This window comes from Tympanuchus pallidicinctus, unplaced genomic scaffold (genome assembly GCF_026119805.1).
Source record: "Tympanuchus pallidicinctus isolate F22 unplaced genomic scaffold, pur_lepc_1.0 scaffold12, whole genome shotgun sequence".
NCBI lineage: Eukaryota > Metazoa > Chordata > Aves > Galliformes > Phasianidae > Tympanuchus > Tympanuchus pallidicinctus.
In genome coordinates, this window is record NW_026294637.1 from 9,276,840 (window position 1) to 9,302,746 (window position 25,907).

General features: G+C 43.0%; 1 protein-coding gene, 1 long non-coding RNA gene and 1 other non-coding gene across 7 annotated transcripts; 1 reads left to right on the forward strand and 2 right to left on the reverse strand.

The window, feature by feature from the left end:
* The first annotated feature begins 989 nt into the window (after positions 1–989).
* FSD2 (fibronectin type III and SPRY domain containing 2) lies at positions 990–21,074 on the forward strand. 5 transcript variants are annotated; one of them, XM_052672454.1, is made up of 14 exons: positions 990–1,189; positions 1,403–1,483; positions 3,110–3,888; positions 3,969–4,064; positions 5,012–5,245; positions 6,644–6,666; positions 7,641–7,762; positions 8,825–8,980; positions 10,028–10,162; positions 10,932–11,085; positions 12,116–12,249; positions 14,418–14,550; positions 17,205–17,381; positions 19,587–21,074. In XM_052672454.1, the coding sequence occupies exons 3-14, from the start codon at positions 3,151–3,153 to the stop codon at positions 19,837–19,839; spliced, it is 2,355 nt and encodes a 784-aa protein (XP_052528414.1). In that variant the 5' UTR covers positions 990–1,189; positions 1,403–1,483; positions 3,110–3,150; the 3' UTR covers positions 19,840–21,074. The 5 variants fall into 5 exon arrangements, with proteins under 5 accessions (XP_052528414.1, XP_052528415.1, XP_052528412.1 ...); XM_052672455.1 differs by having other exon boundaries at positions 1,413–1,483; XM_052672452.1 differs by having other exon boundaries at positions 990–1,483.
* On the reverse strand, positions 20,928–24,136 carry LOC128075578 (uncharacterized). The gene is made up of 3 exons (XR_008203906.1): positions 23,562–24,136; positions 21,904–22,178; positions 20,928–21,696 (listed from the first exon to the last, which is right to left on the reverse strand). It is a non-coding gene; the product is annotated as an uncharacterized LOC128075578 (long non-coding RNA).
* LOC128075679 (small Cajal body-specific RNA 15) lies at positions 23,891–24,021 on the reverse strand. Its single transcript, XR_008203956.1, has one exon. It is a non-coding gene; the product is annotated as a small Cajal body-specific RNA 15 (non-coding RNA).
* Positions 24,137–25,907: the final 1,771 nt, after the last annotated feature.

Here is a 25,907-nt window from a genome sequence, read left to right on the forward strand (position 1 = left end):
TAATTCCTTACTGAAACAGCCAACAGTTGTACTGCTAAAAATGTGAGGAAATGACACCATGTGTAATTGGAATGGAGGAAAAAGCAGAGCTCTGTTAAGATGCAACAGACATTTCCCATCACACTGTCCTTTGAGCTCGAGAAGTGTACACTGCAATGTCCTCAAACACACTTCAACATCTCCTGCCAGCCAGGTTAGCTCACTAGCAAGTTCACAAGCAGAACATCTTGTATTCTGGACAACTGAAAGTTCTGTGGGTCTGAGTGGGTATACAGGGCTCGAGTAATCACAGTGAACACAACCTTCAGCAGTAATATATGCCTGTTTTTTATCAGGTGCTCCACTGCTGAGCAGACTGAAGGGTTATGTTTCTGTGAAACCTCCCCTTGGCTTGGCCATTAGCCTCTTGCTTCACTATAAATAGCTTTCCAAAGGCCCAGCATACACACACAGAGTGGGGGCGGTGTATAAGTGCACGTCATGCATTTTTTTTCCCTAAATTCTGGTGGTTTTTAGGTTTTCCTAGATATCTTTTCTAGAATCCAATCTCGATTCCAACTCAAATCACTAGCAACATTTCCAGTAATTTGATATATAGACAGATTTCGTTATAAAACTTTTGCAAAGAACAACACAGACATTTCAGTTTAACTGTTCCACTGTATGCGTCTGTATATCCATTTTAATTTGTTTGTGAAGAACGCACATTTTGTATATGCAACACAAGGTAACGTGCCTAGAACTACAGCCTTGTAAACCATGTCTAGAGTTAATGACTGCACTCTGCTGGGTTTGTTATTGTCAGCTCAAAAACTGAGTGTGTGCTCTGGCTTTAGAGGGGGTCTGTATAAATGTTCCAAGTACTCTGGCTCCAGGAATCACACAGAACCATCAGAGCCTTTTCTCGGTGGATGGCATTCGTCCTGGTGACACTCAAGTAGTGTGCTACTCAAGGACAGCTGGGACACATCTATATTTGTGCCATTGCTCATTGCTGGCATGTCCCTATCTGAGGAAAGAGGCAGTCTAGAGTTACTGCAATAAGTCTTCCAACTGCAGTCATAGGAAAGTGGCAGGGAATAGCTTTTGTGTGAATTAATTTTTACTATGGGAAATAAATGTGAAGTTTGATGTCACCTGAGCTGTCAGAAGAATTTATGACGTCTTAAGATAGAAGGCAAGTTTTTAGGTAGTAACATTCTTTACTGTATTTTTTTCATATCGATGGTCACGGACTTAAACAGTCTTCACTGTAATTGTATCTGCGTCTGTAAACTGAGCAAACATATCATCTGAAAATCTTACTTAGGCAGCAGGGTTCCAGACAAGCTTAATTATGCTCATTTTAATTTATATAATTTAATTTTATTTTGGTAGGAAAAATACTTGTTCACTTTTTTAGTTTGTTGCAGCTTGCAAAGCAAACCTTACTGTTACAATTATGGGGAAAAAAGTCTTTGTGGGAGCCAGACAACATTTGCTGGTATGTTTTAAAACCTTTTCTCTGTTCCATACGTTAGAATTTGCATGATTTATTTTATTAGCTCTAGCATAAATAATAGTACTTCTGCATAACTTCCGTGTTTTTTGTCTGTAGTAAGAAATTGCTAGCTCCAGAATCTACATTCATTTCTGCAGTGCCAGAAGAGAATAGTGAACTTCTGTGTATACTTTCTTAGATGCCTAGGGGGCTGGACTGTTTTCAGTCATTGATACACAACTGGAGAGTGGGAGATTTCTTAGCATTTTTTACCTGTTCAATAAGTAACTTTCTAATAAGTCACTGAATTTGTTGACAATGATAGCAAATCAATCCTCAGAAATATTGCTAAAATATTGATGAAACAAATTTGAGGTGATAGCAAGTACTTGTAACTATGAAGACTGTAAAAAGTAGTTTGACAGCAAAACTTACGTGAAAGCTCCTGAAATTCTGATGAGTAACTGAACTTTTAGCTTTTAGGGGTTTTTTTGTTTGTTTCTGTGATAAAATGGTTTCCAAGCTTTTTGTCTGTTTCACTGAATCAGACTAGCTGTAACTATAGATTCATTAATATTTGGCTGAAATATCGCCATGAACTCTGCTGATTGTAGTAGTCAATTGCTCAAAAAACAGAGCTGAGTAGTTTTGCAACCATGATTTTGCTGAGTGATGGCGGGTTGTGGAGACATTGCAGCTCTGACAGAGCACCTGGTGGTCTTCCTGTATCAGCATTATTTCATTTGTTGTTATTAATAGCAGGATGGTGAGAAGGAGTGGGCCCAGGGAGTCAGCATTGAGATTGCTTTTGTACCTCTAATGTTGTCCCACGTGCATCTACTTTATCATACAGCTTTGCATTTCACATCCATACGTTCTTTTCACACTTCCCACACTGCACAGAATGGATGAAGTGTGCAAGCTCCAGGTCAGATCAGGCTTCTCTCAGTTCAAGGATCTGCCTTGCTTCCTGGAGACTGTATGATTTATCATGGGGATCATCATGAACCTTTTTCTGCACACTTCCTTTATGTTAAAAATATATATTTTCACAACACCTGAGAATCCCCACAGGGCAGTATTTATCCTTGTTCTGTGGAAACGACAGGAGAACTGAAGTGAGAAGAAAGCCAAAAGAAACATCAAGTTTCAGTTTCAAGAAAGACAACCTGAAAAATCTAGAACAGGATTTTTCAGGTCATTAGCTAATGTTTTATGGGGCATCAGTGGTCACAAGAGAGGGCATCCTACAGGATGCCTGAATGACAGTTCAGAAACAGACCTCAGATCAATCCATCTCCAATTGTACACAACACCACTAAATGCACTTGAAGCACATCCCAGTGTAAAGCTGAAGATGGGACGACTCCACAGTTTGGAATTTAGATGTCAGGTCACAGATGAATCACTCAGAAAATACAAGATACATACTAAAGACAGCTCTCTGCTGTACTTTGCACAGAGGTGAGAAAAGCCAGCATCCCATTAGGAAATGAAGCTTTAGCCTTTCCCATGACTATCTCTAGGCCCAGAGCTGTCCTCAGCCAAACTTACTCCTTTCTACACTTTTGAGAACATATCACGCTTGATATCTAAGCACATAGCTATTATTTTTCTTTTCTTTTACAGGACTGAGACTCGTCATCTCAAAAGCCTCACAGAGGATATCAATGTCATCCAGATCTGTCAGTGCAAGAGAGTATGAAAATAGCGACCAATTTCCTGGTCACTCAGCTTCTCCACCAGTCACAGATTCCAGTGAAACTGAAGGCTTGATATTTTATCACATGGATCTTTATGGATCAAATGAGAGGTTTGATATCTTTCCTGAAGAGCCATCTGGTCAAGGAAGCAGATTTCTGAGAAATACCAGCAGGGAATCTGCATTGAGTAGTGAAAAATGTCAGAACTCACAAGAAGCTGCGTATGACTTGGAAAAGGAGGTTGCAGAGCTGGCCAAGATGTATGGGCTTGATGAGGACAGAGAAAAAGAGCTTGAGCTTCTTGGAGGGCATCTGCAGACAGTGGGCAGCAAATGGCTACCTGCTCACACACAAAAATCGGGATTGCAAGACTCTGCATATAATGGATCAAAAAGCAGCTCTCCGGTGAAAGATCAAAGTCAAAGCACAAAGCATCAGGAACTTCCTGATGAGGTTTCTCAAGATGAGGATCAGAGCAAAGCCAGAGCAGAGGATGAAGCTGATAGCCACACGTGGTCCAGAGAGGGGCTTAGCAGCAGTGGCGTGTCAGATGAGCAGAGCAGCCAGGCTGTCAGTGAGGAGGAAGAAACGGCAGATGTTTTTTGCTGTACTTGCAAGATACCAATCCGAGCTTTTGACAAACTGTTTGGTGAGCACAAGGATCATGAAGTGGCTCAATTATCCAGTGCAGTGGAAAGTGAAAAGGTAAGAATAGAATAAGTGCACTGTGGTGCCTCTGAAGAGTGTTTGGACATACTGAGATTCATGCTGGGTTTTTCTGGTAGGAGGAGATTCATAAAAACATGTGCAAATTGGAAGAGCAGATTGCTCAGGTGGAAAACTTTGCCAGTCACTTGGAAGAGATCTTCATTACTGTAGAGGTAAGGCATTTCTTCTAGAGTTAACACTTTAGTACTGGGATTGGAACTGTTTTGACAGTCACAGCATGTTGTTGTTAATGGCATAAGTTAATTACAGTAACTGAGCACAGAGTTATCTTGGGGTTTGCCTGGACTGAGGTACTCAGGTTTTTTAGATGGGCTAGTAAAAACACATTAAATCACTTGCATTCAGAAATAAAGCCATTCCCATTCAGCTTAACTTGATTTTAAGTGGCCAAGGACTGTGATCTAGCAAACCCATCCACAATGTACCATTTGTGCTTACACCCCATTTACAGAAGCCTTTGGGCCAGTTGCATCAGGATGCAGCACTTCAGCGTTTGTGCTCCTGCAGGGCTGATGTCAACTTGGCCCTGGGGGAGGGGACCCAGCTGGCTTCAAGTCAGATGGAATTGGTACCTCAAAGCACCTACTGTGTTTTCTCTGCTGCATGTGGCACTGAAGAACATCGGTGTCTGAGCAGTGGGCAGCTGCTGGCAACAGAGCCTTGTTGGCTCCTTAAATCTTCCTTCCTAATGCTTTCTCCAGCAGTGCAAGAGGATACCAGCATTAACTGCTCAGCTCCCCCAGAGCAAATCCAGGGATCCAACTGGGTTGCCATGGTTTCTCTAGCGAAAGGATATGCTTGGCTGTGTAGGTGGAAATACTTGGGAAATTATGGCTAGGATATTTCCCAAACAGAGCTTCCTGGGTTTAGGTTGGAGACAGTTCTGATGATCTTGATGTCTGGAACCAAATCTGACACTCTCTTTTGCCTCAGAGGGGATGAATGATTAGTAAAAATGCAAATTAGTCAAGTAACATCTTCTGTTTACTGGCATTGCATCCCTGGCAAGGAGATTTTAAGGCAGGCCCAAGAAAGACTTCTTTTGCTGAGTTATGGTTCAGGTCTGACATAAAACAACAAAACCCCAAATGCCTTGCAGGAGAATTTTGGGAGGCAGGAGCAGAACTTTGAGGTTCATTACAATGATGCAGTGCAAGTGCTTGCTCAGAAATATGAAGAACAGTTGGAAGCACTGGGGGAAGAGAAGAGGCAGAAGCTGGAAGCACTGTATGAACAGCTGGTCAGTTGTGGGGAACATCTTGACACCTGCAAGGAGCTGATGGATACAACTCACAAGCTTTACCAGGAAAACAACAAAGTTGCTTTTATGAAGGTAAAGATTTTTGACTGACAAGACCTCTTCTAACCGCTTTTTGCTGCTTGCAGGTAGCTTCCAGCTGGGAAGTCCCCAAGCAACTTAATTGCTAGAGAGAATTTGGGGTGCCAGGTCCATGTGCTGTTGCTGCTCCAGGTGTTTGGCATGGTGACATTGACTTACTGGGGCAACACAACGGATCCAAAATACAGCTGCAGGGGCAGATGTTTGTCACTTGATTGCTCAACGATTTATGAATCTTGGTAGGGTTTAGAGAGAAGATACCTCTCTAAAAAGCTTATCTCAGGAAACACTGGAAATGCTTACTGATGTTCATTGCCTTGTTTAGGCTCAGCTTCCTTGCTGTACACCAGGATCACAGCAGGCACTGATGCATCCACTTTGGAAGATGTTCCTTTTTCTGCTCATTTTGTTGAACAGTTCAGCAGAACAGGACTCCAAACTAAATAAATTATGGGCTCCTGCAAAGTGATGGATGAATCCCATTGTTGAGAAGGTGTTGAGAACTATTTTTCTTAGCAGGTAGAAAAATAATTGGAAAAAAGAATTTTCACTGCTGATCAGTGCTTGCTCTGAACTGAGCTGCTCTGTGACTCAACTGAGGGGGAGCATTTCTATAGCACAACTACACTAACTTCTGAACTGGACAGCAAACAAAACCTCTCCAACACCTTCCATCTGTTCAGATGGAACAACTTTGCTGTGTCAGTCCAACCAGTTGAGCTCTTTTCATGAGCTGACTTTTCCCTTTGCATCTCTGTCAATAACCTTATTTTCTCCCTATCTCATAGTTTTACACTGGCCATAAGAACCATTATTTCAATCTTTTAGGGGTGGGACTGAAGCTTGTCTCAATGAATAGCTTTTGCTCTTGAGCCTTCAGCAGCTTAGGTCTCTTCAGGGACCAAATGTCTGCCTTCAAGAGAAATGGCCACTCTCTGACCCACCGACTGCAGACCAGTGCTGGCCCTGGGTCTCACAGACTGTTCACAGTTTGGCTCGTGGGTGGTAAAATTATGGTGGTAACTCTTAGATTCCCTCCACTGCAGATCCTTTCACAGTTATTTTTGCCAACATCGTTGGCTTCTGTTTGTAAAGGATCTGTTGGGATTTTGCACACTTGAGGAAGGAAAGAGTCTAGAGTCTAAATGGGTAGATGCTGATGGGTAGGTGCTTGATGTTGCATGCTATCATAAATTGACCTAGAATCCACTTGAATGGCTCTTACACAAGGCTTTACTCTTAGGGCTGAATGAGAGCCCGCTAGCTTACTCTAAAGGTTGCATGTGGAACAAATTCATATTCACAGCTCAACAGCACGATGTAGTTTGCTTTGGCCTTATGCAAAAAATGTATCTTTTCTGTCTTTAACGCAAACTCTCTTTTTTTCTACAGGAAGCAGTAACCATGGTTGACAGGTAGTATCACAGTCTGGGATTTTGTGTCACTTTTCCTCCTGCTAGTTGGATCTATTTTTGGAGACAAATTGCATGTTCTGACTCCATTCAGGCATACAGATTTCACCTGAGCTAGTAGAGCCACTGAAACCTTTGTATTTATTGTTCAAAACACAGCAAGAGAAATTGCTCTAAGGAGTTCAACATCTCAAACTCATTTTGAGCTAATTTCAAAAAACCTAAAAGGAGAGTTAGAACATGAAAAGCTACTGTTTTTAGTTTAGTCATAAGGAATAGATTTCAATAACTGAGAAATAGGATTTCTAAAGATCTTGAAAGAAAGGTTCAGGAACAAATCTGCCTAAAACTGTTGTCTCTAACTAGATTAGCAACAAGCTTATTTATGCATTAATAAAGCGGGGTTGGAAGTCAAGCTGTGGATGCTCAAGACAGATCATGAAAGCTGTTACAGCAGCTGGAAGAAATCTTAAGGCATGCTAAATCATTTGCAGAAAAAAATATTGACTGTCATCCATGATGAAAACACACAGAGAAGATACTCTTCTGTTTCATAATTACACTGCCTACAACTGTGAAGTCCAGATTAGTAAGAGAGTCATGAATTCTAAATAACAGGATGAAAATTGTGGAGCTAATGGCTTGCTTCTCACCGAGGGCTGCTTGGGGGAATCTCACTCACCTCAGTAGCAGTGTGCCACCGCCACCTTACTGCATGAGTGGAGCAAAGTGTGGTCCTTAAGTCCCATCCACATCCAGCTATTTGGATTTGGCACTTTGGAGCAACGATCTGATGTGTGGCCACACACATCCAAGAGCATGGGGAAGCTGAGTTTTGTGCAATTGTGGAAACACTATCCTAAGCAAATAGCTGTTATTGTAGAGTTTGCTGTATTCCCCTTGACAATAGATTAACATAGAATGATATCTCCAATACTGTGACACTTCCAATTAAACATCTTTTCTTATTATTATAGATTGAAAGAATTCTTAAAGAAAGAAGTGAATTTAAAGCTTTCAACACATCCAGACTTTGAAGAGCGTGCCATAGATTTCTCAGAAGTTGAACAACTTATGAACTCCATTAATTCTATTCCAGGTATTCTTCCTATCTAATCGTTATTTTAGACCTATTTACATTTAATTAAGTGTATGCATTAAGCAGAAACCCATTACTTATTTTAAAGGAAAACTGCAGAGGCAGAGTTAGCTTCTATCTTACCCTCTAGATATTTTTGTTTGCCCATATGTTCAGAGATTCAGGAAGCTATTTTTTAATTTGTTTTTAGTATAAAATTATCAGAACTTTCAAGGTTAGTCTTCCTTGCTCATTGCTGGGTGATTTCCTAGAAGACTCGCAAAGACTTGCCCCTTCTGTTCAAGGATCAGACATGCTGAGTAAGGTGATAAATTGTCTTTTCTTGTAATTGCTTGAAAAAAGTAGAGAGGGGCACAGGCTGTATTAAACAACCTGCCCAGCTTTCATAGGACTGTAGCTTGCTCCTCTGCTACTTGGCAAATATTTTTCCTGTCATTCACAGCAACCAGAGCAAAAACCAAATAAATTCCTAATGATTAAAAAAAAAAAAAAAAGAAAATGTGAGAGAGTAAACCATTTCTGGCACATTGCATATAGTAATAGTCAGATAATACATTTTTTCTGTGCATATGCTGTGGTGTTTGCTTTTGTTGTTGCTTCCTTTTTAAAATAAAGTAGCATTTGCCACCAGTTCATTTGTGCTGCTGACCCTGCGTTGGATCTTTCCTTCATCTTTCCTCCACAGGATCCTCAGCAGCAGGGCTATTCCAAGTGGTGCAATGCCTGTTGGAATGTCACTCCTGCAGGGCTATATTAGTTGACTGAAGAAAAGCAGCTCTCAGAGGCAGGGGAGAGGAAGTTTACAGAGGAGTGGGCTGAGGTTTATGTTATTTTGTTGTTTTGATTTTAAGCAAGACTTAAGTTCATACACCAGAGGCCTGATCGTCATCTCCAAATATTTAACAAGTCAGCTCCTAACTTTTCTCAATGCGAGAGGAATATGACTTTAGTCAGAGCCCAGACTTTGTGTTTAGTCTTTTGTGGAAGGAGAATTGTTTGCTAGTGAATAACAGAGCATGCTTCTTATACTTTCAAAAAATGACCCATTTTTCCACTTTGCAGCTCCTTGTGCCCCTGTGATCAATCCCCAGGCTCCCAATGCAGCAACTGGCACCTCACTGAGAGTTTGCTGGGGTCTATTCTCAGATGACACTGTGGAGTGCTACCAGCTGTGCTATAAACCAGTGAGCAATGAGAGGCACAGTGATGAACAAGCAGGTAAAGGAAACTGAGAAACAAGGGGACAGCTCAGTCCTGCTGACAAAACAACTGGTTCCAAAGTACTCCTTGATTTTGCTGTGGCAACCAGTGCACCTTCTATAACTACTCTCCCTGCTACCAACATATGTGCCACCACAGCTCTAGCTTCTGGCTTTGTCACTCTTCTGCTGCAAGGTCTGCCATCCTGCCAGCTGCAGCAGGACCCATCACAGAAGTAAAGACAGGACTGGGGGAGCAGCTGGGATCACAGGAATAGGAAGGGGGCAGAGGATAGTGCCAGGTCACAACAAAAGCTTTGGGGAGTAGGAACTGCTTCTAAACACACATGCACCACATCAACAGCAAAGCACTGTATTTTTAGAAAGCAAATCATCATATTATCAGCATGCCTGCTTAAACCCCCACAGTCATTTTACAGTTTATCTCAATGCTAATAATAGGTTGTAACTCCCCATCACCCACACGCCCAAAAAAGAACCAGTGGACCGTCCAAAAATCACCTGGATTTATGATAAAACTACATTTGCTAACAATAATATTTCAGAATCTTTTACTGAAAACACCGAGAACTTCTCCAGCTAGAGAACTCCATAGAGTGCCAAACAGACAGTTCAAAAAGAGAAGCAGAACCTGCTCAAATTTCATAAAGCAAAGAGTAACAAATCAGTATTGAAATTGCTTCAGCTGGAAGGAGCTGACCAGATGGCATCCACAGTGTGGGAATGCACAGGAATTTAAAAATAAAAAATAAAAAGTCAATGACAGGTGGGTGGGAGATCTTCCTTTCTCTCTCTCTCTCTCTCTCTCTCTTTTTTTTTTTTTTTTTTTTTGGAGTGATGTTGCTCCTATAGAGACTGAAGCATTATCTGATTTCTGCTTTCTAAGAGGAAGGCGTGCTGAAGCAGCCTAATCAAAGGGTAGGGAGAATAGGAGGCTCTTGAACTCAGAACACAAAATAAGCCACAACTGCATTATTTTAGGAGGCTTTGGGGGAAGGTTTGTAACTGTAAAGGCACCGTAAATGCTTTGTTATTTCCATTTCAGAGAATATGGTAAAAGTCAAAGAAACATACTGCACCATTTCTAATCTGTTGCCGAATACACAATATGAGTTTTGGGTCAGTGCTTTAAATGCTTCAGGCATCAGTCCACCAAGTGAAAGAGCTGTTTATGTAACAGGTAAGCATATTTTGTTCATGTGACTGTGTGGTTTTCATAGCGGAATTCACAGTAGCCTCTGGATTTTATGCAAGTAATGCTTTCTGGGTGCTTCATTTCCTCTGGTGCAAGTTTTCTGAATACAGGAGACTTTTCTACTTTATTTGGAGAGCCTATCAGGCCAATTGCCCTTTTTTTAGAATGTAAGGAACAGAAGCACGGAGATAGAATAACTTTTTAAGCATAAACTTATAGGAGACCTGAGAATAGGGCTCAAATCTCACAATTCTTCCAGATGGATGCCAGCCATCCTTTTATTGCTCTGTAGCTATTTTGTGAGGTCACGTCACCTGCTGTGCTGTCCTTTGTAACTGCAGTTTAGTCGAGCACATTTTGATTAGTATGCCTTGTCTTCAGTAACTCTTGTACTGGTAAAAAAGGAATAGATTCCAGTTCTCTTTTGTGGAGTCAAAGTGAAACTTTTAAGCATTCATTCCAGAAAGCCTTGACATCTCAGAGTAGAGAAGGAATGCACCTTTATAGCTAAGGTCAAAACAGTGAAAGGAAGGATGCATAACCCATCTCTGTCATTGTTCATTCTCTAATTATTTTGGAAACTTTACAGTCCAAATGAATTTTTTGAATAGTACTGTTAATCACCATGCCTGCTGTTTATTGTCTGCTGGGGAGGTAGATGTCTTTGACTATATATTGCGTGATTTACAAATATCTAGAAGCAATTGCTTAAATTGCTCTTCCCCCCCACCCCCTCACCCCTTTTTTTTTTTAGCTCCTTCACCACCTGTCATTAAGAGTAAAAAGATACGAAGCTGTGAAAATGCAGCACTCGTGTGCTGGGAATCTAGAGATGTTAATCCTGTTGATTCCTACACGGTCGAATTGTCCAAGCTGACAGACAAAGAAAATGTCGACGTTATTACTGAGTGAGTCACTGTTCTACTACATCCACAACCTGTAGTGATGAAACCATTTCAAGTCATGTGGCTTCAGGTAGCACTAAGAAAGGATCCATGGCCCTTTGGCCAAAAGCAATTTATTTAGAAAAGTACAAGTCTATGGCTGTGCAGAGCAACTTCTGGGGAGCAGAGGACAGTATTGGGCTGAAGAAATGAATTTCATGACAAACATTTTAGTACCATAAGATTGGATTTGCTTAGGGTAGGGAGTAGAAAAACCCAGATGTGATTAGTAACTAGCCTTGACATTATCAGTAACAGTAACACCAGGCACAATGTTACAATAACAATCAGATACCATCTCCTTCCCTGAAAATCAAGCTGGATTTGGCAGTTCATCCATAAGATTTTAAGAATAAGGAAAATTTAAATTAAATTTAAATAATTTGATGCAGTTGTAAGTGATAATTATGTGAATATTTAAAACAGATTATTTAAAATATTTTGACTTTCATGTTTGCACACAATCCATGAACATCCTGTGGCATTTTTTCACTTTCATTCTCTGCTGGAAACAGTTTGAAGACATTTCCCATTTCAGAGCTGCAAAAATATTTTTCCATATGAAGTTTGAAATCTGAAAATTCAAGTTACGGTACCTACTTGTAAGTGGTCAAATGAGATAATTGTATTTTCTCCTTATTCTTCATTTTGCCAGGAACTTCTGTTAGGAACTGGATGTGACCACTTACAAGAAGCAAACTTAAAATTTGTTCTACATTTGTAGGAATTCACCTTCAGAAACATTCCTCTCAGTAAATGTAGTTGTATAGATGTTTATGGAAAATGAATATAAAGGGCATAAGGGGAATGGCAGAAACGAAGGCAAAAATCTCAGACTCTCATATCCATACTACCAGCAACTCTTACTCAAAACGATGAAATCTTGTTAAAGAATTACAAAAGAAGCTGATTGTGTGATTTGTTCTTTGTTCAGAAAAATAATCTCAACCTGGTTCTCTCCCTTATCGTTTTCCATGAACTTATTTTTCTGTAGATCAATTGTTGGGATTCCTAATTGTGAAGCCCTAATTCATCTGCAGCCAGCACAAAGCTATCACATTTCTGTTAAAGCCCTCAACCTGGGTGGTTCCAGTGAGAGAAGTGAACCTGTCCTGATACACACCACAGGTATTGTACAGCGCGGATCAACTCCCACTGCCTGCTGTGGCATCTATTATCTCAACAGAAATCTTCCTGCTGGTTTCAGTGGTGTCTGGATCAGGTCCTAGTCTCTTACTTCTAATTACCCACCTAGTAACCTTTTAGAAATTAAACCAATCCAGCCCCTTCCCCTCTCCTCTCCCCCAGAAAACCCTTTTGTAACAGTAAGTGCATTGCTTTAGCTCTGTAATTCAAGAAGATTTTTGTTCTGTCCATTTGAGACTTGAAAGTTACTAATTTCCAAACATTTAACAAGACTAGACCAACCCAGTGCTCCTAGATATCACTGGCTTGCCAAGTTCTGACACACCAGGGAAGAGAAAGCTGAGGTGTGATTTTATTTTAGTTCAGAGATTACCCTGTAATGCAGCTGCTGGAAAGTATGGCTGAGACACTTGGTTGTTTCCAGAATAATATGGATATGCAAAACTTCCTCTGTATTTATCAGCACATCTCCAGCTTACCTAGGGGAAGGTCTGAAGGCTTCTTTATCTGTTGGAAAAAGCAACCCAATATTCAACTGGAAAATTTGGTTTTGATAACTATCACTATAATAGTTTTATATAACTATTGGTTTTGATATTATCATCTCTGCTCTTACTGCCACTCTAGACAAGCGTTAACCTTCTCCCCCAGAGGGAAATTAGAAGCCCTTTTCCCTTCCAGCCTCCAATCAGAACTCAGATTAATGGCTCATAGGTAGACACCTGTTTTCTTTACCACTGCTGCAATGGAGCTTCAACATCACTGGGCTGTTCCAAACCTTTCATTTCACTCACAAATGCATTTATGCCATCCTTGCATCTCCTCTGCACTTACCTTCTGTGAGAGACTTGCAAATTGTTCTTATTCAGAAAGCTGACCCATGCAAGAATCTACAGATGAACTTTAACACAGTTCTGGCTACACTGGTAACACCTCAGAAAAGAAATGGTCATTCTCAAATCCCCAAACAGGAAGAGCCTTATTGCGTGACTTTTGTTTGTGTCTATTTCAACTACTTAAATCAAACTCAATAATTTAAATTACCCTTTCTGCTAGCACAGCATATATTTGTTTTCAGCAGCACATGTGCTTAATTGCTCTGTCATTGTTTGTATTATACTTGCACTGAAGTTACTTGCAGTTTGATTATAATTATTTCATTTTGGATTAGCATGAAGAGATTTAACTCCTCAGAGGCTACATTATGCAAACAGCTGTAGCAAATTGCTCCGTCAGCTGCAAGATCTCACCTTCAAAACTGGGAATGACCTTAGATTCTTATTTACTGGGGTTGATACACAGCTACAACTCACAAACAGCAGCTGTGGTGCACATGCCTGCTCTGCAGAGTGCTGTGTCTCAGATCTGCTTCGTGAAGTCTCCAAAGGAAGAAGAAAGACAGAAGTATTTTCACTTTGGCTTAACTGCCCTAACTCTCTGAGGGCTGCTGTAACAGGAGGGCCTTGTTGGGCTACAGCTCCTGGGCAGTGGTGGGCACACACTACTAGGAACACTGCAGCAGTCTTTTCAGCAGTCACTCTCTGAAGAATGCAGTTCCAGAGTCTCTGGCATCAGTGGGATCCAGCCTGCACTCTGTAAAGGCAGGCAGAAAGGAGAGGCTGAACTGAGTGACTGCTGGGCAGTGAACCCCACACTGGCCTGTCACCACTGTAAATCAACCCTTCTCTTCAAATATGCCTGGCATTTATGTGAAAGAGTGGAGTGATGGAGAGGACTTGAACCTTTCTTCTACTTTCAAAGGCTAATAAAAATATATCACTTCACCTCTAAGGAAGATGACTTGGAATTAGATGGTCTACTGCAGGAAGGAGCTGTCATCTCTGAATAGCTGCTTCCTGTGCAATGCCTGCAGCTTTGAACCTTGGCTGGATTTTAAAAAAGGCTCAGGCCTATTTTCTGCTTTTCAACAAGGCTGTAACTAAACAGTATTAAGCTGTAAGTTGTTCCTGTAACACCCATTTATTTGAAAGTCTCGAAATGGATAACCTTGTCCTCTCAGTGTCAGCCAGATTCCTTCCAGAATGCTAGCTATTCTTTTTGTGGATCCAAACATTTCCTCCCCACCCTTGTTGCAAACCATAATGCCACGGGCAGTTGCTGTAGTTCTCACGCATGCTTTTCTCTTGCAGGCACCTACTTCTGTCTTAATGAGGACACAGCCCATCCTTTATTGGCCATTCTAGATGATGGATTTACAATTGCATGTGATGAACTGGAAAACCCAGAGTGTGATCTGCCCGTTTATGATAACAGCTTTACAAGGTAAACTTGAAAATTTCATTTTCACCAGCTTCTATTCATTTCTGAAACTTCTTCCTACTTAATTCTTTACAGAGCCCAAAAAGCCATAAATGTCACAATAAATAAATAAATAAAACCCACTTACTATTAATGCAGCACTAAAAAACACATAATTATTAACTTCTCGTTAATTATAGTGATCTAGTACTTGCACATTTCTAAGACTTGAGGAGCTGCTCCTTTCTGGTGGCAGTTGCTCCCTCCTCCTTGCCCCTTTCTCAGCAGGATGCCAGGGTGATGCAGACTTGTACAAGAGGCTCTGCCCATCCTGCCTTGGTCTCACACATGGTGATTTAAGGGCTGTTCTTATAGAGCTCTGTTCAATGGAAGCCACTGAACACAGAATACGGAACAGACAGACAGAACAACAACAAAAGCACTGCCATTTGTGCTTTAGGCACTTGAACCTCTTCTTCAAAAGGGGCTTCTGTGGCATGGAGCACTGATATTTTTAAAATAGATGCCAGAAGTATCTAATTTGGTTTTCAGCCAGTTCTCATTGATTTTGTGAGCTGACCTCTCTCTGCAGCTGTTCTTTGGAACTTAAACTTTGCTTGGAAGTCAATGCAAGTTAGCAAAGAGAATTACAGATGCAGCCAGCTGCGTTTATGTATAAATCTACTTATGTTGGATACTTTGTGCTAAATTTGAACAGGTATTATGCACCAAAGCAAATGCCGAGGAAAGGAGAGAGATCTGAACGCTTACCTTTTGCTGAAAAATGTTGCTGGGTTGGCCAACTGTTTGCTTAGCTCATGCTATTGGGCTTACAGATTTTCGTTTCAAAATAGAATTAGGCCATTAAAGCTAGGGCCTTAGCTTGCTAAAATGTAGCAGTTTCCAATCAGCACCACAGAAACAACATGTAAGTAGGAAAGGCATCTGTAGACACATAGTAATACACAGTCAAAATTTAGCCCCTCCATGGAAATGAAAGGCTGTTTTTGCAATGCAAGTTTACTAGGGAGCTTTCTTGAAAAGATCCAGGAGAGAAGATTCTCTCCATTATAGTAATCATGATGAGTCTAAATGGGATTTCACCCACCCTTCTACAGAGTGCTTTTATGTTTCACATAAACAACCAGCCAGCACTCATCTCATTCTGAACTCTGAGGATGATTTTGATGCCACCGTAAACTCTCATAAGCCTCTTTCATGCCAAGATACTGGGGGGGGGGGGGGAGGGGGAGAAGCTCCCATGTTGAAATGACTAATACTTGCACAACGAAATTATATAGTAAACTCTTCTTTCTAAAGCCTGTGTGATCTCCAGCAGGCTAATATGCTTCTTAACCACACCAGCTCCTACAGGCTGATTCAGGTTTGCCTTGTTGGCTTTGCAACTCTCATTAGTATGGTAATGTCTTGTTCACAGATGTTTGTCATCCATTTTGCATCGTTCCTTTCAAGCTGTAGCAGCATAGCTTCTCTGAGTTTCAATTTCATCAACTTTTAATCTATTCCCACTACATCTACATGCACTTCTAGTGAACTGTACCCTTAGTTACGTGATTGCTGCTGAGGTGGCACAAAGTACAGTCTGCACTTGCTGTTCCCATCCTCATCATGCTGAATTCAGTACCACTTGCAGGCAGATGAGCTCAGAGTGTTCCAGCAACAACCTTTGTCTTTTTAATTTACATCCCTACATGATCCTACCACAAAAATGTACAGGCTGCGACTCTGCATCCAAAACTTTAGCAGTGTTTTGAAACCTGCCATGCCGTGTGATGCATCAATGACGGTTAATACAAATACCCTGTGTAATTTTCCTAAAGCAGAACTGGGATGTAGTCTTATAGGATTCAAGTTGCCCTCTTACATTGAGATAGGGTGTTTAGAAAGATGATCAGGGGACTGAAGCACCTCCCCTATGAAGGCTGAGGGAGCTGGGCTTGTTCAGCCTGGAGAAAAGAAGGCTGCAGGGTGACCTCATTGCAGCCTTTCAATACCTAAAGGAAGCCTACAAAGAAGAGGGGAATCAACTCTTTGAAAGGGTTGATAACTGCAGGACAAGGGGAAATGGTTTAAAGTTGAGGGAGAGGAGATTTAGCTTGGATGTCAGGGAGAAATTCTTTACAGAGAGAGTGGTGAGCTGCTGGAACAGCTGCCCAGAGAGGTTGTGGATGCCCCATCCCTGGAGGTGTTCAAGGCCAGATTGGATGGGGCCCTAGGGAGCCTGGTCTAATACTGAATTGCTACAGTGTTTCATTTCTGATGGTAGGTGACATAGGTGACACTTAAGTCCTGGATTCTGTGGGAAGAAAAAAAGCACATACACTTTTTTCTCCTTCTACACTGGGGTTCACCAAAGCACTCTTTTCCCCAGAAATCTCAGGCAGCACAGGATTCTATTCCTCCTATTCTTGAAAGTGCCCAGGGTGTTAATTCATACAAAACTATCCAAAAGTAAAATAGAGTAGGAATCACAAAGAAACCTGCAGGTCGTGTGTCAGGTCCTCAGCATGCGAACTTCACTTTAATGAAAAACTCATGCTGTGCTGCTACGGAAACAATTAACATGGCTTCCATTATTGATATGCAACACCCAGGTACACTACATAGCTAGCACTGCAAAGAGTTCCTGCCAGAGCACATTCCTGTCTCTCTCACAGGTGTATCGGGATCCTGGGCAGTCTGATCCCTTTTCCAGGAAAGCATTACTGGGAAGTGGAAGCTGAGGAAGATACAGAATACAGAGTTGGCGTGGCTTTTGAAAACACTCCAAGACATGGTTATCTGGGGGCAAACAACTCCTCCTGGTGCATGAGACACATCATCACACCATCAAGGTAAGGGACATGCAGGCTACATTTCTCCTATAGGATACCTTCTACATGTACACCTGCAGGCTGAGCAGCAAAGAACTCTTCCCTGTGAGAGGCAAAAATCAAAACGCAGGTCAAACACTCAAACTGAGGTCTGTGATTATTTCTACCACTGGCACTGTGAATTAGTGTTGGAATGATTCTGAAACCTTTAAGCAAATCCTACTGCTTTGCACCATTCTCACATTGAAAGGAGCAGTCCCAGGAACAAATCTGAATAAATTCCATTACAGAAGTTACTATAAAAGCCTTGTTAGGTCACTGAAATCCCATTGGGAAGACAACCAGTAGTAAGTCCATGTCACCTAAAAAGTACTTACCTGGATAAAAACATTCGTAGGAAACGTTTTCATATCCTCCTTCTGGAGGTACCCAACCCAACAGCCATGCCTGCATGCAGAAATGCCAGAACTCCCTCATGCCTCAGCTGCATCCACTGGCCCTACCCTGGGCAATGACAACTGAGTTAGCATCACCTTTGAATTGTATGTGTGATTTGGGCACACCGTGAAGCACCTAGGAGCAAGAAAACAAGTTCCATACCAAACAGCATAGTAATTCTACTGCCTCAGCCTGCAACAGCACTCAGACTGCAAGAGTTACCAGTGTGGTGCTGGGACCCCTTGAACAAGGCACTGAGTGCCCCAGCACACACATTATCAGCAGATGGTAATGATGACACAGCATGGTACCAGTGCTTCCAGTCTTCTGTCTGTTGGTATGTAGGGAGTGTTTTAGATGTAGCTCAGTTGTCTAGAGCACACATTCCCAGATGCCTGCTGCTCACAGCTCCCCAGCCATTGGCCTGCTGCATAACCAAAGTTCTTAGCAACGCTGACATTTGCCTCCCACACAGCAAGAAACGCTGCTTAATGAGGGAGACCAAACCCACTGAAGTTAATGACTCTCCCATACACTGCAGGAAGGCTAATTTGATTTCTTTGCTACAATGATCTAAGAGGTACACTGAGGTTTGCTCTTACTCTTGTGGAGCAATAAGCATGGACTTCAGGGAGGAGAAAACAGGGCCAGGCTGTTGCTCTGTTTGAGTCACTGTCATACGCATTTCTGCAGGGAAATTTTCTAAGGTTTGTGCTGTGTGGGTGGAAGAGGTGGTTAGTGAAGAAGCCAGTCCCTGTGAAATACCAGAAAACTTGCTTTACTGAATAAATCTTCTCGTTTCTCCCAGAACAGTACATGTTCCCATAAAAGACTCATATTTTTGGGTGCAGCATACAACACTAGGGACAGCTGATTGAGTAACTGTTAAAGGATCCTGGCATTACTCAGTGACTACATGGGGAAGAAAAGGGCTATCCTCATGACAAAGCAGTTATGTACAGAGCATCCTCCTAGCCTCCATTAGTACAAAGGACAGGAATCATGATTAGAGGTCACCTTCCAGTAACTGAAGATTGGAAAGTCCCTATCAGCACCACCCTGGCTGAGCAACGTGAAGTATTGTAGGAAAAGCAGCCAGTCATTTAGAAAACAGGGTTTGAAATATGACATCAAATAGCCTGGAGGATGCAGAGTCACACTGAGTCAGCCAGCCTCTGCCTGAGGGATTATATTCCCTCACTGCTGCTGCAGTCCGAGGGCGTAAGCATTTCCAGTTCCTGTGTCTTTGGCAGGAAAGAGGCCTCAGTACCACAGGCCCTAGAGAGTAAGTGGGCGGCACTTCAGGGCCTGGAAGGACAGGACTGAGTCATCTCATCAATTCTCTCCTTGGCTGCACCTAAAACTATGAAGCTGCAAGACTTAAGAGAAGACAAGTATTGCTTTGGGGAAGGCCTAACTGGCCTGGCAGAGCACAGCTTCTTCGCAGAGGAAAGGACATCTTCAGATAAAGCTCAGTAGCTGGGAAAAATGGAAAGTCCTTTGACCTTGTCCTGTCCTAAGTGACAGTACCTGCTCAGTTTCAGCCAGGTGTGGATACGAAGGCCTGTTATGTGGGTGAGGCAGGCACATCTGAGCAAGGGGATAAGGCTGTGTGGAAAAGCAGTGAACAGCGTTCTCAGCAGAGTGGATGGGAATGGGGCATAAAGATGCGATACGTGGAAAGGATAGGACTGCCTTCACCATGCATGCAAAACAAGAAAACAGACCCTGAAACATGCCTGTGCACAGAGTGCATGAGGTATTTTTGACTGTGTTTCTTGCCCACAGGCACAAGTACGAATTCCTGCACAGTGGGATGACACCAGACATCAGAATTACTGTTCCCCCCACAAAGATTGGTATCCTGCTGGACTATGAAAGCTACAGACTGTCATTTTACAATGCTGATATTGCCCAGCACCTTTACACATTCAACTCACATTTTCAGCATTATGTCCATCCCTGCTTTGCTTTGGAAACACCTGGTACCCTAAAGGTACATACTGGTATTACAGTACCTCCATGGACTGCCCTCCTATAAGACTGTGTTCTTCAACAGTCCTATCCACATTATAACACACACTGAGAAGTTCTCTCTTTCAGCATTGTCCCATCACACTCCCTAAAATCCAGCTCTATCCCAAGACAGCAAAGCATCCCTGACCCAAACAATCTGCCAGGCCTAGGCCCTTGGACAATTTTATCTTATCTTAGGCAGCATTTTAGAAGAAAAACATTACGGTCGCAAGACTCATCAGCACCCTGGAGCTATTTGCAGAATTCTTCAGGGTTAGAAGCAGATACCATCCTTCCCACAAGTAACACCAAGCAGCAGTGACAATGCATTACTGGTTCTCCCAATACCCATTTTATATTTAGGGAACTCCCTGTTCCACAGCAATCATTAACTACACTCGTGTCTTCTGAGAAGCAAAAAATTCAACAAAAAGCCAAAATAGCAAAAGGCACAATCACTATACAGATGCTAGACAAAACTGAAAACACTCTAGCCATGAAGCTGATCTTACAATCAAGTATTCTTGTTGGTACACAGTCTGCACAAGATAATCAACTGCACCTCCCCTGCGTGTGAACTGTTAGCACATACCATAAACAGCAGGAAGATTGAAACAATGATGCTTACTGAAATAATCAAGCATGCCATAAAGTCTCAAACATGAAAACAAACAAAAAAACATCCTTGCCCAATGCCCATGCTTCTCATTTATTTATCTAGGGGAAAAAGCAAAAAACCGAAAGCACATGGGTGCCTTTTGCAGTGCTTAGCTGCCCATACACAAAGTCTAAATCATCCTTTCTTACTTTTTTTTTTGGTGGCCATCCTCTCCTCTGCCTTGCTATGTTCTCCACTCACAAATTCTTCCCCCACTCCTCAGCACCAAGAGCTTTTAATCTCTGATGCTGTGCCCCTGAAGCTTCAGGCCACCATTGTATGCTGACAGTAGCAGTGCTGGCCCTGTGCTCAACCAGAACATCCTTGTTTAGACCTTATGTCCAGATTCCAGACAGTTGGACTGGTACTACCTGTCAAGCAGGTTTGTCTAGCTCTCAATAGCCTCACTTGTGGGTGTCAAAATGACCAGTATTTAAGCAAGAGTCATTAACAGATAGCTTTTCAACAGATTTATTGTACATTCATTACAAAAATAATTGGTTGAAATTTTCTATTCTAGGGGTTTGTCAGGAACAGATTGTCTCTACAGTAGACATGGTTCTTATAAATAAAGCTTGGCAAAATTTAGATTTGATGTAGAACTGTGTGCCAAAAGCTTGTCTGTTTTTCTCCAAATAGCTGAGAAATTAAGAGAAGAAATGCATTTCCCCAAAATAAGTTTTGAAGAAACCATGAAAACAGGAGTGGAATATGCTCTTACAGCAGTGATTAGTACCTTCTTCACTTGAATACTGACTTGCAGCTTGGAAAACTAAACGAGTTTAGCACCACTGAACTATGCAAATATAGCTTCATTTGTAGCCCACCAAGAATTCACAGACTTCCAAGACAGAAAAGTGCTGTTATGACTATCTTGTCCAACCTCCTATGAGGCAGGTCAATTTCAGTGCCTTGCAATGAGCACAACTTGTGTCTCCTACAAACTAGGTGACTAAGCCTGCAATCACTGTTAATACATAGGGCACAAGGTGGCCAGGTGAGCAATGCTAACATACTGAAAGGCTGTACCAGAGAATAGCAGCTGAAGTGTACAGTGAACAAAGTGGTCAGAAAGCACCACACCACTGGGTTGTTTTAACACCTTTTTCTCCCTTCAATTAAAAACGTACGCCTTGATTTAAGGTCCAGCTTCCAAACAGTGGAGCATATTTAACCTTTATCTGCCAAAACTGAACGCCATGCTCTTTACAATGAGAGAAAGACCTGCAAAAATAAAACAACAACACACAAGTATCAGAGCAGAGGTATCAGGAGAACAGGACTGACAGTCCTCAAGGACGCCTTTAGTACACAAAGACTGCCAGGTCAATGAAGCCATTCTGATGAAAGCCTACATTGTGTTGGCCCTCTGAATGGCCCCACAACATCACTCTCCACCCACAGCTTTCATCTCAGGTGTTTAAACTGTACCTGTATTCTGGCTCCAGAATGAGCTGCTCATCTCTGATGTTACATTAACCCAGACAACCATCTCACAGGTGCGCTGCAAGGACTGATTTGCTGAGCCAGCTATGAGGTACTTGCACACTGTGCAACTGAGTCTCTAAGGGTAACAAACAGCTCTGCCCCTATGTTGCTGGCTCAGTGAATCTGCAGATCACAGGAGCAGCCAGCTTTTCAGAGCAGGACTCAGTGGTCATCACCAGGGATGGCATATGAGACTGCTAAGGCAGCAACAGAAATATCTGAAAAAAGAACAAATAAGCAATCATCAGGTGCCAAGCTAAAAAAAAAAAAAGTTTGCATGTTTGTTTAATAAAAGCTTCACCTGTCAGCTGCAACCCAAGCATTTACTCTCCTAGGAACCTCAACCTTGTCACTTAAATATTTACACAGCAAAGAAAAAGGACTGAATAATTCTTTAAAACCAGCTGTTACTATAAATTGCCATTATATACATCCTTTACAAGGAGGCCACCATTTCCATTACAGGGTCTACTGATCAGATCAGTAAGGCACCCAAACTGCAATTACAGAATCACAGAATATCCTGAGTTGAAAGAGGCCCACAAGGATCATCAAGTCCAACTCCTGGCTCCACGCAGAACCATTCAGAATTCAAGCCCCACACTTGAAAGCAATGTCCAAACACTTCTTGAACTCCAGCAGCTAGCTTGATGAACTACAGCCGTGACCACTGCCCTGGAGAGCTTATCTTCTGAAACTCTGGCTCTCTGCTGAACTAGACCACATGAAACAACAAACGCCCATTAAGAACGAGTCGCTCTCTGACAATTAGTCATGTGCTGTAGGACATGTTTTTTCCTGTAGCTGTTGGCGTTTTTCTTTCTGTTCCTTTGATTACATGTATTTGCTGGCAGAGAAAAAATTCATCTTCGGTGAAACATGGAGGCTCATGCCTAAAGCTCTGGCACTGGCTGCTCAAATACCACAGGCTGCCCCAACCTGTAGCAGCGATCTATTCATCCCTGCAGAGGCCGCAAGAGCAGCAGGAACAGCCAAAGGACAGAATACCAACCACACCTCACCCAGCAGCTAACTGGGACCTTGCCAGGGCCATCTACAGACTCCCAGGTTTACAAGTTATACTTAATCCCTTTTATCATGGACAAAAAGGCCAGAAGGCAATGCTGAACTAGCCTTATGTACCTAGCAAGAATCATATTTGGCTTGTGGTGTGTCTCTGTACAGAACAGAGAACAAAACAGAAAAAACATCCATTAAAACCACAGTGCTGTCCGAAGAGAGGACAAAGAAGCAGGATCTGAAACTCTGCTGCAAGCTGCCAGCATCTCCTGAAAGCACAGAGCTGGCTGGAGTCGTTCTCCCTCAGAGCTGTTATTTCTGTCTCAGCCAGAGGCCTAAGTCAATAGCGCAGTTCTGCTACTGATTTGATTTGTTGTCTGGACTGCTTTTAGGCACTGCTGGGATTCTTTCAAGGCCCCTTGTTCTCTCACATCCTGCAGTAACACACAAGCAGGACAGACAAGGTAATCCAGGCACTGTAGCACAAGAAGGATTTAAATCCAGTCAGGAGTCTCAGCCTCATGCTGAAAACAACAGCGTTTCCTCTCCTGTGAAGAGGAACATCTTAAAATCCGGGGTACCTTTGCATCCAGAGACACGAAGCACTTCGGAGCACTCCTCCCACTCCCCTCGGTTCAGCACGCCAGCACACACGGCTGCCACTGGAGGGCATCACGCCTACGGGGCACGGCTGCCCGCAGGTTCGCCCCAGCCGAGCGGAGCCGACCTCGGAGCCGCCCAGCTGGGTACCGCGTCCCGTCCTTCCTCGGTCCGTCCTGGAGCCGGGAACAAAGGGGCAAACGCACACGGCTGAAGCGGCATCACAGGAGCGGCCACGGCGGCTCTGGACGTTTTTGTTCCGACCCCCCCCCCCACCCCGCCAGCTCGTTCCCTCTGCTTACCGCCAGAGCCTTGTAGGTGGAGGAAGCAGGCCCTGCCCTTACCTCGCGGGCAGGCCTTGTTCTCCCACCGTTTCATTTTGGAGGATAGTATCAGCGGGGTCGGCACGAGGGCACCGTCTCCACTTTCTTAGTCCTCCGGGACAACGCCGGGAGAAGCGCTGCGGCACCCGGGGGCTGGCTGTTCTCTCGCCGGGGCCTGGCCACAGGGCTTGGGAGGAGGCTCCCTACCCCGCTCCCCCTTGCTCAACCCCCCCTGCGCAGCTTTCACTTACGTTTCCAGCAGCAAGAATCGCCGCTCACGGCCGCGCCGCCATGACACACCGCGTCACGCGCCCGCTCCGCAGCGCCGCCATTTCCTGAGGGCTGCACGGCGCTTCCGGGCACGGCGAGGGCGGTGCCTTCAGGCACCGAATAAACGTGGCGTCATCGCCGACCCGGGGCGCATGCGTGATGGCGGGCGGGGCGTTGAGTTGGGGTTGGGCCGCAGGGGTGCTGTGGACGTTAGCGTACGGTGAAGTTTTCTCTGTGATGCTGACTGGAAATGAAAGGAAGCCGCCCTTTGCAGCTCGTGTTCTAGAAACGTTACAGCAAAAGCAGCACAAAAACCGCTTTGCAGTACTGAGCTAGACTTAAACGTGTTGCTGCTATTCACTTAACAAATGTTAGGTGTGTGCTCTCCTGCGGTTCAAAAAATGCTCGTTTATTTAAAACAGCTTATTTTAAAAGAAAAGTTTTTTTGTTGTTGTTGGGTTTTTTTTGTTTGTTTGTTTGGGTTTTTTTTTTTTTGTTTGTTTGTTTTTTGTTTTTTTTCTTAGGTTCCTAGCTTGATAGAGAGAAAAAAACTTAGCTTTCTGCCCTTGGCTTTCAGCAGTTTGTTATGGCAGGACAGCATATTTGCACAAAGCCTGCCAGCATGGATTTTAGGGGCTGCTCAATCAGCTCTGGGGCTTGGTTAGGTGATAAGAAGAGTTTCACTCTGCTTTGATGATGTCCTGAAAACTGTCTATTCATTGGATCCTCTCTCCACAACCCCCCCAAAAGCTGTGACTGATGTGACGCATGCCGTTCCCTGTCCAGGCCCTGGCTCTCCGTGTTGGCTGGGCACTTTGCCTGTCTCCTAGCACCTACTCTGATGCTGTATCATTGCAGCCTTACTTATGGGAAGCAGTGTCTGAAATGGTTGGCACCACCCAGCGCCGGAGACAGGACTCTTTGTGCATGGTATTGGCACTGTGCTCAATGTGAGCCTCACTGAAATTCAGAGGAAAGAGTGAGGGATGTGTTTCTGCCTTCCCAGGAGCTCTGACCTGCAGCTCTATAAAGCATCAGTGGCTAACTACTATGAAATCATCTGCTCTTCAATTTCCTCTTCTTTTTTTGAAAAATTGGTACAGTTCAAGCCCATGCCCTCACAGCAGCCTGGCAGCTGCCAGGTCTAGGCCAGGAAAAAGGAATTTTCCTATAAAGAAAAAAAAACCTGAAGAAAAAATATTAGTAGAAAAAAGAAAAAAAAAAAAAAAAAAAAAAAGGTAGGCATTAAGGGACAGTTCCTGGTGGAAAAGCAATACTCCCTGCATGTTTCATACTACAGACACCAAGAGAAGCTTGTCAAGCATATTCCACATATTCCATTTCATCTTCCAGCTGAAGACCTGACACACACACACAGCCTCCTCTGAAGATCTGCAGGATCACCAGGATAACATTGTTCTGCTTGGTTACAAGCTGTGCTGCACACTGAACTTGGCACTCAGCACCCTCAGGGTGAGCTCTGAGCTAATGGAATGAGAGCTAAGGAAGGACTGATATCAGAGACTACTTTGCAATATTAAAGACACAGGACCAACTTCTCATTTCAATGATTGCACAGTGGCTAACTTCCTCCTTTCATTCCAAGCGCAGGCAGTCACCCTCTTCACTTCTTTCTAAGACTGAACATTGGTGTGCTGTTCAACCTCAGGGGATGTGTATGTGATTAAAGGATGAGATAACTTCTGTTAATTACCACAATCTGAACTAAGATGA